The 14473-nt window shown below is 30.8% G+C and overlaps 7 protein-coding genes across 7 annotated transcripts; 4 read left to right on the forward strand and 3 right to left on the reverse strand.

The window, feature by feature from the left end:
- Positions 1-2508: 2508 nt before the first annotated feature.
- Positions 2509-3312, reverse strand: VNE69_03228 (undecaprenyl pyrophosphate synthetase (UPPS); the record flags this gene model as incomplete). Its single annotated transcript, XM_065473089.1, has 1 exon — positions 2509-3312. The coding sequence occupies one exon, from the start codon at positions 3310-3312 to the stop codon at positions 2509-2511; it is 804 nt and encodes a 267-aa protein (XP_065329161.1).
- Positions 3313-3576: 264 nt separating this feature from the next.
- VNE69_03229 (uncharacterized protein) lies at positions 3577-5166 on the reverse strand (the record flags this gene model as incomplete). The annotated part of the gene is made up of 1 exon (XM_065473090.1): positions 3577-5166. One exon carries the CDS (start codon positions 5164-5166, stop codon positions 3577-3579), a length of 1590 nt encoding a protein of 529 aa, XP_065329162.1.
- A 443-nt stretch (positions 5167-5609) lies between these two features.
- On the forward strand, positions 5610-8207 carry VNE69_03230 (chromatin-remodeling atpase INO80; the record flags this gene model as incomplete). Its single annotated transcript, XM_065473091.1, has 1 exon — positions 5610-8207. The coding sequence occupies one exon, from the start codon at positions 5610-5612 to the stop codon at positions 8205-8207; it is 2598 nt and encodes an 865-aa protein (XP_065329163.1).
- Positions 8208-8410: 203 nt separating this feature from the next.
- On the forward strand, positions 8411-8857 carry VNE69_03231 (uncharacterized protein; the record flags this gene model as incomplete). Its single annotated transcript, XM_065473092.1, has 1 exon — positions 8411-8857. One exon carries the CDS (start codon positions 8411-8413, stop codon positions 8855-8857), a length of 447 nt encoding a protein of 148 aa, XP_065329164.1.
- Positions 8858-8944: 87 nt separating this feature from the next.
- On the forward strand, positions 8945-11296 carry VNE69_03232 (DNA mismatch repair protein muts; the record flags this gene model as incomplete). Its single annotated transcript, XM_065473093.1, has 1 exon — positions 8945-11296. The coding sequence occupies one exon, from the start codon at positions 8945-8947 to the stop codon at positions 11294-11296; it is 2352 nt and encodes a 783-aa protein (XP_065329165.1).
- Positions 11297-11307: 11 nt separating this feature from the next.
- On the reverse strand, positions 11308-13015 carry VNE69_03233 (DNA cross-link repair 1A protein (DCR1A); the record flags this gene model as incomplete). Its single annotated transcript, XM_065473094.1, has 2 exons — positions 11308-12647; positions 12691-13015. The coding sequence occupies 2 exons, from the start codon at positions 13013-13015 to the stop codon at positions 11308-11310; spliced, it is 1665 nt and encodes a 554-aa protein (XP_065329166.1).
- A 274-nt stretch (positions 13016-13289) lies between these two features.
- Positions 13290-14468, forward strand: VNE69_03234 (proteasome subunit RPT6 (RPT6); the record flags this gene model as incomplete). The annotated part of the gene is made up of 1 exon (XM_065473095.1): positions 13290-14468. One exon carries the CDS (start codon positions 13290-13292, stop codon positions 14466-14468), a length of 1179 nt encoding a protein of 392 aa, XP_065329167.1.
- Between the last annotated feature and the right edge of the window lie 5 nt (positions 14469-14473).

Genomic DNA, 14473 nt, shown 5'->3' on the forward strand with positions numbered 1-14473 from the left:
TAGCATCATTTTCTACGAGAACGGATTCTTTTTTAGAAATACCAAAATAAGTTCTTATAAAATCATAAGAATACTACATAAGTATCAAAAGACTTTTTTAGCCCGTTATTTCAAACTATCTTGAACTAGATAGAACCCTCGCAAGTACATGTGGTTTGCTTTGCAGAGATTGCAAAATCGAAGAAGTAACTAATAGTAGTCAGAGATTGAAAAGTCGTGGTGAGTTTAGCATCTTTAAAGAAGTGGGTATCGACGAAAGTCTATTTTTCGAGCCAAATAATCGTAATAATTATACCATAGGTCAGTGGTATGTAGAAGGAGTGGAAAGAGGTTCTAAAAATGCCTTTCTCGCTATTTTAGCTAGTAAAATACTGCTACATTCGTTGGGGCAATACAAGATAATGTACTACCTGGTCCTATAGTGATCATTGATCAATTGAGAGCATATAGTGCCGCATTTAGACTTTTCACAGGGATGGAGCACAGGACTTTGAATCACACCAACAATTTCGTAAACCTTAACGATCCCGAGACACAAGCCCAACAAATATAAGGATTTTAATCTTTTTAAGAAAGATATGCTCTAGACATGGAATAAACCAAGACGAACACTATAAGTACTCTCTACAGTTTCTCTGGGCTCATCAAATGTCGAAAAAATCAACGTATAAATCGTCTTCTTTTTATTCGAAATAAATCGTAAAGTCTCTTTTTAGAATTTAAATTTTAATTTTCCCGTTATATATATTTTTGTAATGCGGGTTCCAAAAGGTCATCTGCCCTAGTAAATAATCGTGACTTATCAGCGAAAGCTTTGTGTTGATACACAAAGAACCAGGTCAATTTCCGCCTAGGCCAAATTATTTCCTGTGCCAAAGAGGCACTGAAATTTTTATACAATAATAGTGTCTTAGGTAATCGTCAAGTTGATCAATGAAACTTGTTGTAAAGTCTAGCTGCAAAGTGTACAATTAGTTAGAACTAAGCTCAATGCTAAAATTGGGTAGTCTCAATGACTTGATTGTACGCAAAGTGCTATGATGGCCATACTTTGGGTGTATATATCGAATATTCGATGAGATTAGAAGAAAGTGTGGGAGATCCCATGACTTTATTTTACAGATCTTGCAACAACTGGCCGAAACTTGTCTCTAAAAACTATTATGTGCAGGGAAAGATATGGGGTGTAAAGAAGCATGTGCGAGTTGTAATCAAAAGTAGAAATGCCTGTTCACTTAGAATATGTTTATGCTTGATTATTTCATCTCATACCTGAAATTAGTCATCTATAAATAATTCTCGAGCGACATGAATACGTTGGGAACTAATTCCACCGAAGTCAAAGTCCAATGGATAAGGCGGAGCTTGCTGCACAGACAAGTTTAATGGAGGGAGTTTAAGTAAGTGAGAATCAAAGAATATTTGAGGTGCTCTTAGCACAGTGGTAGAATGCAATGCTTCCATTGAGCAATGGCTGGGTTCGATTCCCGGGCACCAAAATTGTTTCTACTTTCTATGATGCAGTTGGAACAACTCAGATGATAAAAATGCCCACGATAATCATTAAGTTGATTCAATGAAACTTGTGTGTATCCAGCCACAAGGGGGTTAGCATCTAGTGTATAAACGCACTTCAAAGCCAAAAAGCAGTATCATCCTTTGGTGACTTAATGATACATAAAAGTATCTAATGGGTACGGCCTAGTTGGAGCATATGGCTGGTACACTCTAGAGTGTGATCCTAGAGCTAACTAGAGACTAGACGAAGTAGGGCAATAGAAGGTTTCGTGGACCCTATCCTATCAGATTCTGTAACACGGTGGCCGAAACTAGTGGAAGACTGGTGGTCAACGCAGCCCAATAAAAACGCCGGGCTGGTGATGTGGTGTAGTAAGGAGCCTTGGGTGCAATAAAGATGATTGTAAAGTCCTTTGAGTCAGTACTATGATGTCTATCCTCGGGTTATAGATAACAATGCCCGTTAAGTATATCCGCTGTGAGGTCACTCTGGACGCGATTTGAGGTATAAATGGAAAGTGCTCTCCTGGAGCCAAAGTCCATTGGATAAGGCGGAGCTTGCTGCACAGACAAGTTAATGGAGGGAGTTTTAGTGAGTATGAATCTCACAGTGCCAGTTAATGAGGATCACACCCAAATCCCTCTGGTCCCTTTGTAAGGTTTCTCCCTACCTCTTACTTGCAAGAAAAAAAATCACAGAATATTCGTTGGATGAAATTCAAAGTCCCTTCTCTTTCAAATTTATAAGTAAGTTTTTTTCTATGTTTACTAATATTAATTTCTATCTTTCTAGTCTAGATTTATTTGCTTGTCCAGTAAATTTTTTTATTTTTGGGCTTGCATAAATTAGGAAATTTTAAATACAAATTTGCATAAACTTTAAAATAAATTTATCAAAATTAAATTCTTCAAAACTTTTAGCTTTGAAAAACTTTACCTGATCATATAGAATTAATACGTATAGTTTAAATTTTATTATAGTGTCATTTTTTATTTAAAAAATACTTGCTCTAGTTTATATTTCAATAATATTAAATAAACATGCATAAATGTTATCTCGGGCCATAAAAAATTACAGAAAAATATATTTGCTCCTCTACAACATTGTAAGATTAAGAAATCTGACAATCTTTTCTCTCCACTAGTACGAATTACTAAATCAACTTCTCCTTTAAATTTGATTCCATTTTCTACTTCGTCTTGTGAACTGTACGCTATGAATAAATTTACAATTATTCCTTGATTATTTTTACTTTTTTCTACTATCTTTTTCAGATTATTACTTATATTTTCAGGTAATAATTCCATATTTCCTATGACTCGTATTTTATAAGATTTGGGGTTTATTTCATGAGTAAGAAGTTGTAAAACATTTTGTATTTCTTTATGACTCCTGTTAAAATTTTTTATACTGAAGCAATAAAAACCCACTTCTGATAATTCTAAATATTGACATAAATTTATTATCTCCCACATTTTCTTTAGTCCTTCTTTTTTTACTTGTTCTACATTTTTGTTCATTTTTTTCAAGTATCTTCTGTTTCCATCGGCGATGAAAGCAATTTTGAGATTTTTGAATAATTTTATTTTTTTATAAAGTGCGTAAATTAATAAACAAAGAATTGGGAAGAATTGTATTAAAACGGGGTAGATATTTGTAAGATATTTACATTTATATAGAAATCTAAAGAAAGGTAAAAAATATTTAGAATTAATAATCGACTCTAAATATTTTATAAGAAATATTTTTAGAAATTTCAGTTTACAAGTCTTTGTATTATTCGATAAATTCATAAGGGCGAAAATAAACAAAAAGGTCAAATAAAAATTAATATACATAAATTTACAATACTAATCGTAAATATGATACTAAAAATATTAATAAATAAATTTATTAAATACAATAAACATTTTACTTTTTGATTTTGAACATTTTACACTTCGAATTTGAACATTTTACATTTTGAATTTGAACATTTTACTTTTTGAATTTTACACTCTGAATTTGAACATTTTACACTTGTTTAAGATATTTTTACATTTTGATTTAAACTTTTCTTACACTAAAAATCCTCCAATTTGATTTCTAGTCACTTTTTTATCTTCTGCGTCTAAACAAGAGGCTATTTTCTCATACCTCTGCAATTCTTCTTCCATATCCCGATTTTTCTGATTATATTCCTCATAAAGACTCTCTAAATTCTCAAGATCTATTCCACTCTTTCCTAACTCATTACTAGTCTTTATTAATTTACTTGATTCATTCTCAATCTCATCATTATATTTCCTAAGTGTCTGTTCATAAACTTCATATTGCTTCTCAAGCATCTCCAATTTATTAGACTCATTTTCTAATAAATTCCTGTATCTTTGTACTTCATTCTTAGTAATTCGTATTAGCGAAATGACTTGATCTTTCTTGTCATTAATTTGTGCACTGTTCTTATTTAAATTTGATATGTGGTTTTTATTCTTTTTTACATTATTTGTTAGGTTGTCTTTAGTCTTTTTTATATTTTTAATTTGGTTGAGAATGTTTCGTAACTTCTCTTTGTACGAATTCATCTCTAGAGATAATTTGTCTTTATTGGTTTTTATATCTTGTAATTTCATATTTATATATTCTTTACGATTATTTATTGCTTTCAATAAATTTTGTTGTTCTCTGAGTTTTGTATAGGCAAGTTTGTTTTCGACCTGATCGAGCATCGATTTATCGTCAAAATGCGGCGGGTCGGGTTTATAACCAGAAGTAAAAGGTGGTTTATATTCAGTTGAGAATGGATCGGGCTTATTATTCTGATTTTTTATTAATTCATTTTTGAATGAATTTATTATTGCGTTCATCTTGGGGAAACCTCTGTTTCTGATCAGATCAGGAGAATCATCTCTTTTTCTTGATCTTATGTTTTTAAATGGTGATTGATTTGCAAAGGACTTGTTCAATAATTTGTCAAAAGGGTCGTTTGACAACGAGCTGTCTCTAGTGAATGGACTGTCTCTGGTAAATGGAAGTTTATTTGCTAGGGAGCTGTCTCTTGAAAATGGATTATCATTTAATAACGTACTATTAGGCGAAAATGGATTATCATTTGAAAATGATCTATTTGGCAAAAATGGATTATCATTTGAAAATGATCTATTAGGCGAAAATGGATTATCATCTAACAATGACCTACCTGCTCTTGACAACGACCTATTGCCACTTGACAAAGGTCTACTCTTACTTGAAATTGGAATATTACTCGATACTGATCTGTCGAGTGCCAATAAACTATCCCCTGTAAATGGACTTTCACTTGCCCGCCTAGTTCGCTTTTGTTTATTTTTTCCCTTATTTACACTATTTACTATGTTTTTCAATTCTTTTACGCTTTTCTCATATTTGTCAATCTGCTGTGATAATTGACCTCGTTCCTCAATTGGCACATCAATCTCCACTCCTTGACTTGTAGACTTTCCTTTACTGGAAATTCGCAAATTTTTATTTTCATTAAAAACCACTAATTCGCCGTCACTTGGCTCGACTTTCTTTTTTAAAGTATTCACTAGATTGAGATTTGCACGCGGTGTATCATTGTTCGTAATGTTTAAATCGTCTATAACTAGTATTTTCCCGGATATATATAAAATCAAAAATATTATCATAATGGTTTGTTTACAGGCGAATTTATTATTATTTGTTTCATCAAATGTTTAAAACAGTAAAAACACCTTTTCGAAACATTGTAAATATTTTTATTTGTATTGTAATTATTAGAACTTTGCCTGTTCTATGTGAAAAATGAAGTCATAAAACTAATAAACATTTCTAGGGAAATGATAATTGGTCAATGGAAATGGTGTATTTGAAACGTATCACACTATAACAATGCGAGTGAAATTGAACTGGTGTGAATGTTTTACAGTAAAACTGTGCGGGGTATTTTTTATATTCTAATTTAATATTATAAAAATGCAAATTTATTAATAAAACATTTATATTTATACAAACAAAGTCTTTATACCTTTTTTGGTCTTTGTAGGTACAAATTTTTCTATTTGTTTTTTTTTATAAAATCAATAGTAAATTTTTTTTTTTAATCCCCTAAATGCGAGATGAAGACTTGAAAAAGATCTATGCGGCTTATAAAAGCTGTAATATTGATGTTCCTTACACAAAAATTAATAATTTAATCTCTAAATCCCATACTATCATGGATACAATAGATGCAAATTATTTTAATATAAAAAGAATTCCTAATTTAAAAACGGAAATGAAAAATATACTAAAAAATATTAATAATAAATCTAAAAAAACAAGAAGTTGGGGAGAAGAATATAAATTAGGCTTAGAACAAATACAGAATGTCCAATCATTAATGAAAAAACGAACTTATGATATAAAAATAAATCAAAAACGGATAAGTTTTGTAGTTGTAAACCAATACAGAAAATTTTTATCAAGACAATTTCCGAATTCAAAGATGCGTAGAATTTCTAAGGAAATTAATATGTCAGGGAAAAAATTTGACAAAGAAAGACGAGATATAAATAAAAAAATGGAAAAAGCGGCACAAGAAAAAAGAAAACAAATTGAAGAAAATAAAGAAGTTATGAGACAAAAAAGGAAATTTGAATATTTATTGACTCAGACTGAACTATTTTCGCAATTTATGTTGGGCAAAAAAAAATTAGACAGTTTTGAAAAAAAAGATGATGAAGACGCGGAACTTAGCGAATTAAATAAAAAATTTCAAATGGCAGCGAGTCAAATTAAAGCGAATATTGAAGAAAAAAAAGATAGTCAACCAGAAATAAATGAAGAAAAAGGGAAATTAAAACAACCGAAAATGTTACAATGTGAACTTAAAGGTTATCAAATTACAGGATTTAATTGGTTGGCGAGATTGTACAATCAAGGAATTAATGGAATATTGGCCGATGACATGGGACTTGGTAAAACTGTTCAGTCTATTTCTTTATTGGCTTATTTGGCAGAAACTGAAGATATTTGGGGACCATTTTTGGTAGTCACACCTGTTTCTACGCTTCATAATTGGGAACAAGAATTAAAAAAATTTGTACCAAATTTTAAAGTACTAAATTATTGGGGAACGGGTCCTTACAGAGCACAAGCAAGACATGAAATTAAAAAGGCGAATGTTGTATTAACAAGTTATCAAATAGCAGTAGCAGATTTTAAAATTTTGAGGAAGACTGTCTGGAAGTACATGATTTTAGATGAAGCACAAGCAATAAAAAGTTCTGCCTCTAAAAGATGGACAACTCTTTTAGAATTCAAAACTAAGAGTAGACTACTTCTTACAGGTACACCAGTACAAAATACTATGAGAGAGTTGTGGGCTCTACTTCATTTCATAATGCCTTCTCTGTTTGATTCATTGGCCGAATTTACTGAATGGTTTTCTAAAGGCATCGAAGAATCGGCAGAGAAAAAGAAAGCAGTGGACAAAGTTCAACTGGAAAAACTTCACGCGATTTTGAAACCTTTTATGTTGAGACGACTCAAAAGTGATGTAAAAACAGAATTAGGAGAAAAAACAGAACTAGAAATTTATTGTGATTTAAGTGTAAGGCAGAAAATTTATTATCAAAGCATCATCGACGCTTGTAAATCTTTTGAAATGGAAAATGTCGTCATGCAATTGAGAAAAGTTTGTAACCATCCTGATATTTTTGAAAAATTAGAAACTACTACAAAACTCAGTATGTTAAGATATGACGAAGAAGGTAAAACAGTGGAAAGTGGAAGATCGAAGTTGTCTTTTAAAGTGCCTTGTTTTATGGCTAATGAATTTAATGAAGATTTAGAACGAAAAAATTTTATAAAAAAAATTATTAAAAATAAGTTGGAGCGTCGAACTCAAGATTATGAGGTCAAAATTATTGAAGGCAGTAAATTAAACGGAGAATGGATCAATAATTCCAAAGAGGATAAATGTATTTTTGATTTGACCATCAAAGATCTTGTCAATAATCCAAAAAATGAGGTCATTGGAAATTTTTTCCACAGAAAATTCAAACAGAAAGTTGAAAAAGACATTTTTGATCTTCAAATGATTCCTGTTTTTACAAAAAAAATATTGTCGCAGACACCACATGTTTTTACAAATGATGGTGACTATGTAAAACTCAACAATGAAAATATTAATTTTACCATTAAAAATGTAGTAGATGTTCCGCCTCTAAATACTTTTATAATTGACAGTGGTAAACTTAGTTGTTTAGACAAACTTCTTACAAAATTAAAACAAGAAGACCACAGAGTTTTGGTTTATTTCCAAATGACTAAAATGATGGATTTAGTTGAAGATTATTGTGTAAAAAAAGAATACACTTATTGTCGACTAGACGGCTCATCAAAAATAGCAGTGAGACGCGACACTGTCAATGATTGGCAAACAGGCGACAAGTTTATATTTTTACTAAGTACTAGAGCAGGTGGACTGGGAATAAATTTGACGGCTGCTGATACTGTAATATTTTATGATAGTGACTGGAATCCGACTGTAGATCAACAAGCCATGGACCGGGCTTATAGAATTGGACAGACTAAAGATGTAACAGTTTATAGATTGATTACTAGAAATACAATTGAAGAAAGAGTTATTGAGAAAGCAACAAACAAAGGAAATTTACAGAAAATGGTTATAAAAGGAAAAATCTTTGAAGGTCTTGAATTTTAAAAATGGTAAAATGATGAAAAAATAAAATTTTTAATTTTTTAAATCAAAATATTATTAATCTACAACAGTGTAGAAAAGTATAAAAGCTGTAACGATTTGCTGAATAAGAACACTAAATTTTAGGGATTTTTGTCTTTAGAAACTCAATATGTGTTAAAACAACTTGTTTATTTAAAAATTCAAAAAAAAATTATTTGGCCCTAATGATTATTTTTAGAAATTCGAATGAAAAAACTGTTTTACCTTCTCTATTTTTAAAAACACAGAAAAAATTCGAAATTACAATCGGAACATATCAAAACACTGTAGTATCCTGCACAGATGACAAATCTACATTATATTTAAAAAATAATTTAACATTAGAAATTCCTTTTCTTTTTCAACAACCATCAAAAAAGTATTCCATAAAATTTAATGAATACATTTTGGAAGAGAAAACTGTCTTTGTCTCAGACGCTGTAAATATTGAAAATAAAAATTACAACTTTGTAATATTTCATGACTTAGATCTTTATCCTTTTGTTTATGACTACTTGAGAAATAGGTTTGATTTACTAGATGCTAAATATAAAATATTTAATAAGAAAATATTTATAAGACAAATAATAACTTGTAATATCATACAGGAGGATAATATTAAAATTAAATAAAATTTATTTAAGACAGTTTGTTTGTTTTAGACAGTTTGTTTGTCTCGTTTATGCAAAAAAGCATAAATAGACTCAAAAAATAAATTTATGCATAATGAAACAATAGCTACTATATTTTATAAAGACATAAAATTAGAATATTGTATCTATGAAAATGAGTCATTGTACGTAGGCAGATATGTTTTAGACACAAGACAGTATGATAGTGGAATATCAATTATCAAAAAACACAACATAACAAAAATTATTTTTCCGAATACATGCGATTTGAAAATGTTCAAAATCTTTAAAAATGAAATTCCAAATATCGAATTACTAGATAAGAAACATTTCTCTGTACGAAAGAAATACAACGAAGAATTGTCTTTTGGGTGTCTTAATGCCTTAATTTATTATTTAGAAATTTATGTATTTAAACATCATATTGGATACTTAAATATTAAAGAACAAAAAACTTCGGAAATTGGTACTGTTGGCCAATTTAAAGTTTACAAAGATAATATTAAGGATTTCTTATATTTAGATCACAATACGATTGAAGATCTAAATTTAAGAACTGATTTATTTAAGAAGATAAATTATGCTAAAACATCTTTTGGAAATAAGCAATTATTAAAATGGATGCTTTTTCCATTGAAAAGAGAATGTGAAATACTTAATAGACATAAGAATATATCAACGTTGATGAATGTTATAATATCGCCTTACCTGAGTAAGATCAAAGGATTAGAAACCAATGGAATTATAAATATTTATAAACTTCCCATTTTGCTGAATAACGTCATAATTATAAACGACATATTGAAAGAAACAGCCTTGAAATTCCCCGAGATAAAACAGATAAGAAAAATGTATACGCTTATCGATATATTTGATGGCAAGGAACTTAAACGAGGAGTTTTCCCTAAATATGATCAATTAGTCAATCTTTACACAAATCTTCCGACATATTTAGGTGAGATCGCAAAAAATATTACTCAGGAATCTGTAGAATCAATAAGTATTGTCTATATTCCTCAACTTGGATACCTCGTCGAACTCGATAAAGATGTAGATGCACTTGATAAAATGTTCGACATACCGGATGAATACATAAAAAATACTTCTATGAATAAAACAAAGATGTTAGAGCGATCATTGTTCAGTAATAGTGACATAAACAATAGAAGTAAATCTTATAAGAAATATTTCGATAGCAGAGTCGACAATATAAGTCAAATTATGGATGATTTTACAAGTAAAAATATATTTGCAGAAAGTCAAACTAATAAAGATTTAACAGATAACACATTTACTGAAACTTATGATAAAAAATCCCGCGAAGTAGAAGATTTATATTCTTGTGCAATAGAACAAAACACAAACCAAATTGAAAGCAAGTTTTTTATAAATGATAAAATATACTTAAAAACCAAGGTAATGAATTTATTAGACAGAGAACTTGGTGATTTAAATAATCTTATAGAAGAATTTAAAGATCTAAAAGTTAAAGAAATACGAGATTTGATTCTTGACTTTTCTCTGGATAAAATATTAGAATACGTAGGAATGATAGACGCACTTAATTCCTTGAAATGTTTTTCCTTGGAACATAAATGTTGTGTGCCCAAAATATCTAAGGAAAGAAGAATAATTCTAAATAATCTTTGGAATTACGAATGCAGGATAGATTTATCTCAAAATGTAATTTTCAACGGATCTGAAGATTTTTTACATTTAATTGGAGAAGTAACTATCTTGTTTCACATTGGTTCTCACATTCCTTCACTTTCAGCAGAATTTTGTATATTCGATCAAATATACACATCGATAAATGTAAAAGAATCCTTGACAACAGACACGAGCTATTTTTATGCTTCATTGAAAAATATATCCAGGATAATAAACTACCACAATGACAGATCTCTTTGTTTAATAGCCAATCTTGGAGATGGTACAAATTCAGACATAGGAATGATTATCTACGAGAAGATCCATAAAAAGATAAAAGACGCCTTTGTAATTTCCTCCTGTAATTTTCTGGAGAGATTTAAACATTTCAAAAAGCCAATATCGAGTACAGAAATAATCATCCCTGATGTTCCATACGAAGAAACATTTGAGTTAAAACAAGATTCCATTAGACACGAAAGAATGTCTTCAGTATACGTCAATTCGAGTGCATCTGTAGAATGCGAAGATTGTCTTTGTTCAAACTATAAATATTGTAAGATACAAATTAGGGATAATCTTATTTTATTTGAGAATATAAAAGATATCGAATCTTACTTTTCAAATCAAATACAAAATATGAATATTTCAGATAAATTTAAAATTCTCCTCAAGGAGAGCCTGGAAATGATAAAACAAGGAAATATCTCCTTTTTAGATAAACAAGAAGATTTATGGGCCATAAAAGTCGTCAATGATTTTTTCAAGAAATACAGAATTGAAATGTAAAAAGTCGAGGTTTATATGACGTCATGGCTTGAGTTTTTATTTTTTACTGTGTTGAGAATTCTGTCATATTTCATGTTTTCTCTAAAATATTCTAGTTCGTCAGATGATGAATGTTCAGAATAAGGAGTATAAAAGATGTCTATGCCTTTTTTGACTTTTCTCCCGTCTGCTTTTAACCAGTCAAATGACACAGTTGTGTCTCGCCAACCAGTGCCACAGAAGACAGCCACTCTGTCTGCTTTTACAGTGTCTAGAATTTTATGAAGTCTCTTTTTTTCTGTGTGCTGCGTGCTTATGACCATCACTTGGTTTTCTGTGTTTTCGGTTGTAATTCTAGAAAATGGTCTTATGTGACTATGTGTCTGTATATTTCCACTATTAATATTTGCGTCAATGATATCTTCACTATTAATATTTGCGCCAATGATATTTCCACTATTAATATTTGCGTCAATGATATTTTCTGTTTGAATATTCGTCTTTTCCTTCAAAGGCGTAGGCTTCTTACAGTATTTCAAGATTGACTCACTTTTATTTACAGGAGATTTCTTTTTAGATACTGTCAGTGTTTTAATTGTTCGTTTTATGGTTTTAATTTCAGATAATGTTTTCTCGGGCTTAGTTTTACTTCGGTAGTTATTTACTATTCTCTCCACTTCGTTGTTTAGTCTATCAATGGCTTCTTGATCATAGCATTTATATATTCTCATCTTCTCGTATTCCACCTTGACACTCATATTGAAATAGTGCGCCACACATAGAAAGATCTTCTCTTTTCCTATGGAATACGTACAGAACAGATATTTATAATTTATAGGCACTAGACAGTTCGTGTTTTTATGATTTCTGATCGTGTCTAAAATACCATGAATGACGACTTCCTGAGATGGGAAAGATCTAAATCCTTCAAATGTGTTGTCTAAGAAGATTGTATTAAACTTGTACTTCAAAAGATGACTAGTTAAATCAAAAGTACATCTAAAATCCCCTGTGTGTAAGATAAGATGACCATTTATAGAGAAGATAAAACACACAGCCCCAGGACAATGATTCGCATCTATCAAATATACTGTATTATTATCACCAAGATGGTACAATACATTATTTTCTAAGGGGGTTGTTTTACATTTAAATTTGAGATCTATCAAATTGGCTGTCGTATTTGAACAGTAAATTGTATGAGGAAAAGATTTCTTTAAGCCACCATAATGATCAGCATGGAAATGAGATAAGAAATAATGAGAAGCATTTGATATTTCCAGATTGAAACAATCTACTACATAATCTGTAAATGGTATCTTCTTGTGTCTAGGGATACTATAAATATCCATGGGCAACAAAGTATTTTTTACTAATAGAAAATTATAATATTTAAATGTATTCTTGATATTGACAGTCCGCATACCATGACTTAGAATCTGTAAATGTGTGTACAAAAATATTAAATCCTTTACAATTCAGAATCTGCATATAATTGTAGATCTTATTTGTGATATTGATAGTACTCATAGAATAAATAAGAATATCTTCTGGACTACGTAACAATTCTAATAAAATCCGAGATAAGTCCAGAGAATCACAGGCTACCATTGTCTTTTGATGGTCCAGATTTTTAAAAGTGCAAATTATCAAGATATTTGGATTATGGAGAATGAAATCATCAAAATCAAAAATTTGAAAAATTTTTCCTATTTTTGCATTTGATTTCAGAAGAAACATTTAAGGACAAATTAAAAAAATATTTTAAATATGCCTAAAACAATTAAGTAATGAGATAAATAACATTTAATTCCAAGATACAATGCTTAATTTTAAATATAATATATACACACAGATATCAATAAGATACAGTATCATAAAAAATACGATATTTTCGCATAGATTATTATGAGATATATTTAAATTGATGCCAAGATAAATTACTCACTCAAAACACCAAAATTTATTCACAAAAATTATAATAAGATTTATTTATAATTTTTCTTACCCCAAAATGTCCTCATCTATTTGTAGAGATTTTTATATAAACGAGATTGACAAGATTGATGTCCAAATCCAGAAAAAGAAGAAAGTTCTACAACATTTAGAACAAGAAAGGGCAGAATTGAATAAACAAGTCAGACAATTAAGGGAAGAAATCAGTATTGTACAAGAACCCAGTAGTAATGTGGGGACTATATCTGAAAAGATGGGCAAAAAACAAGTTCTAGTGAAGACGAACCCAGATGGTAAATATCTAGTCAAAGTCGAGCCTCATATAAATTATGACGAGTTGAAGCCTGGCGTGAGAGTGGCTTTGAGAAGTGACAGTTTTGAAGTTCATAGGATTTTACCTTTAAAAGTTGACCCACTAGTGTCTCTGATGATGGTTGATAAAGTGCCTGATTCTACGTACAATATGATAGGAGGACTAGATGAACAGATTAAAGAAATACAAGAAGTAATTGAGTTACCAATTAAGCACCCTGAGTTATTTGAGAATTTGGGCATAGCTCAGCCAAAGGGTGTGCTTCTTTACGGGCCCCCTGGGACGGGCAAGACCCTCCTGGCCAGGGCTGTGGCTCATCACACCATGTGTAAGTTTATTAGAGTGTCCGGCTCGGAATTGGTCCAGAAATATATTGGAGAAGGGTCGAGACTAGTGAGGGAGTTATTTGTCATGGCAAGAGAACACGCCCCCTCTATTATTTTTATGGATGAGATTGACTCTATTGGTTCCTCCAGGACTGACTCCTCTTCGGGGGGAGACAGTGAAGTGCAGAGGACCATGTTGGAATTATTAAACCAGTTAGACGGATTTGAGTCTCAGCAGAATATCAAGGTTATTATGGCTACTAATAGGATAGACATCCTTGATTCTGCTCTACTTAGAGCAGGGAGAATTGACAGGAAGATCGAGTTCCCTCAACCAAAGGAGTCTGCTCGATTAGAAATATTGAGGATACATTCTAAGAAGATGAATTTGACCAAGGGCATAGACTTGGACAGCATAGCTTCTAAGTTGGTAGGGTCTTCTGGCGCCGAAGTAAAGGCAGTCTGCACTGAGGCGGGGATGTTTGCCCTTAGAGAGCGCAGAGTTCATGTGACACAAGAAGATTTCGAGTTGGCAGTTTCTAAAGTCATGAAGAAAGCGACAGATCCAAATGGAGATTTGAGGAAATTATTAAAATAAAAAGA

This window comes from Vairimorpha necatrix, chromosome 3, assembly GCF_036630325.1.
Source record: "Vairimorpha necatrix chromosome 3, complete sequence".
NCBI classification, from domain to species: Eukaryota; Fungi; Microsporidia; family Nosematidae; genus Vairimorpha; species Vairimorpha necatrix.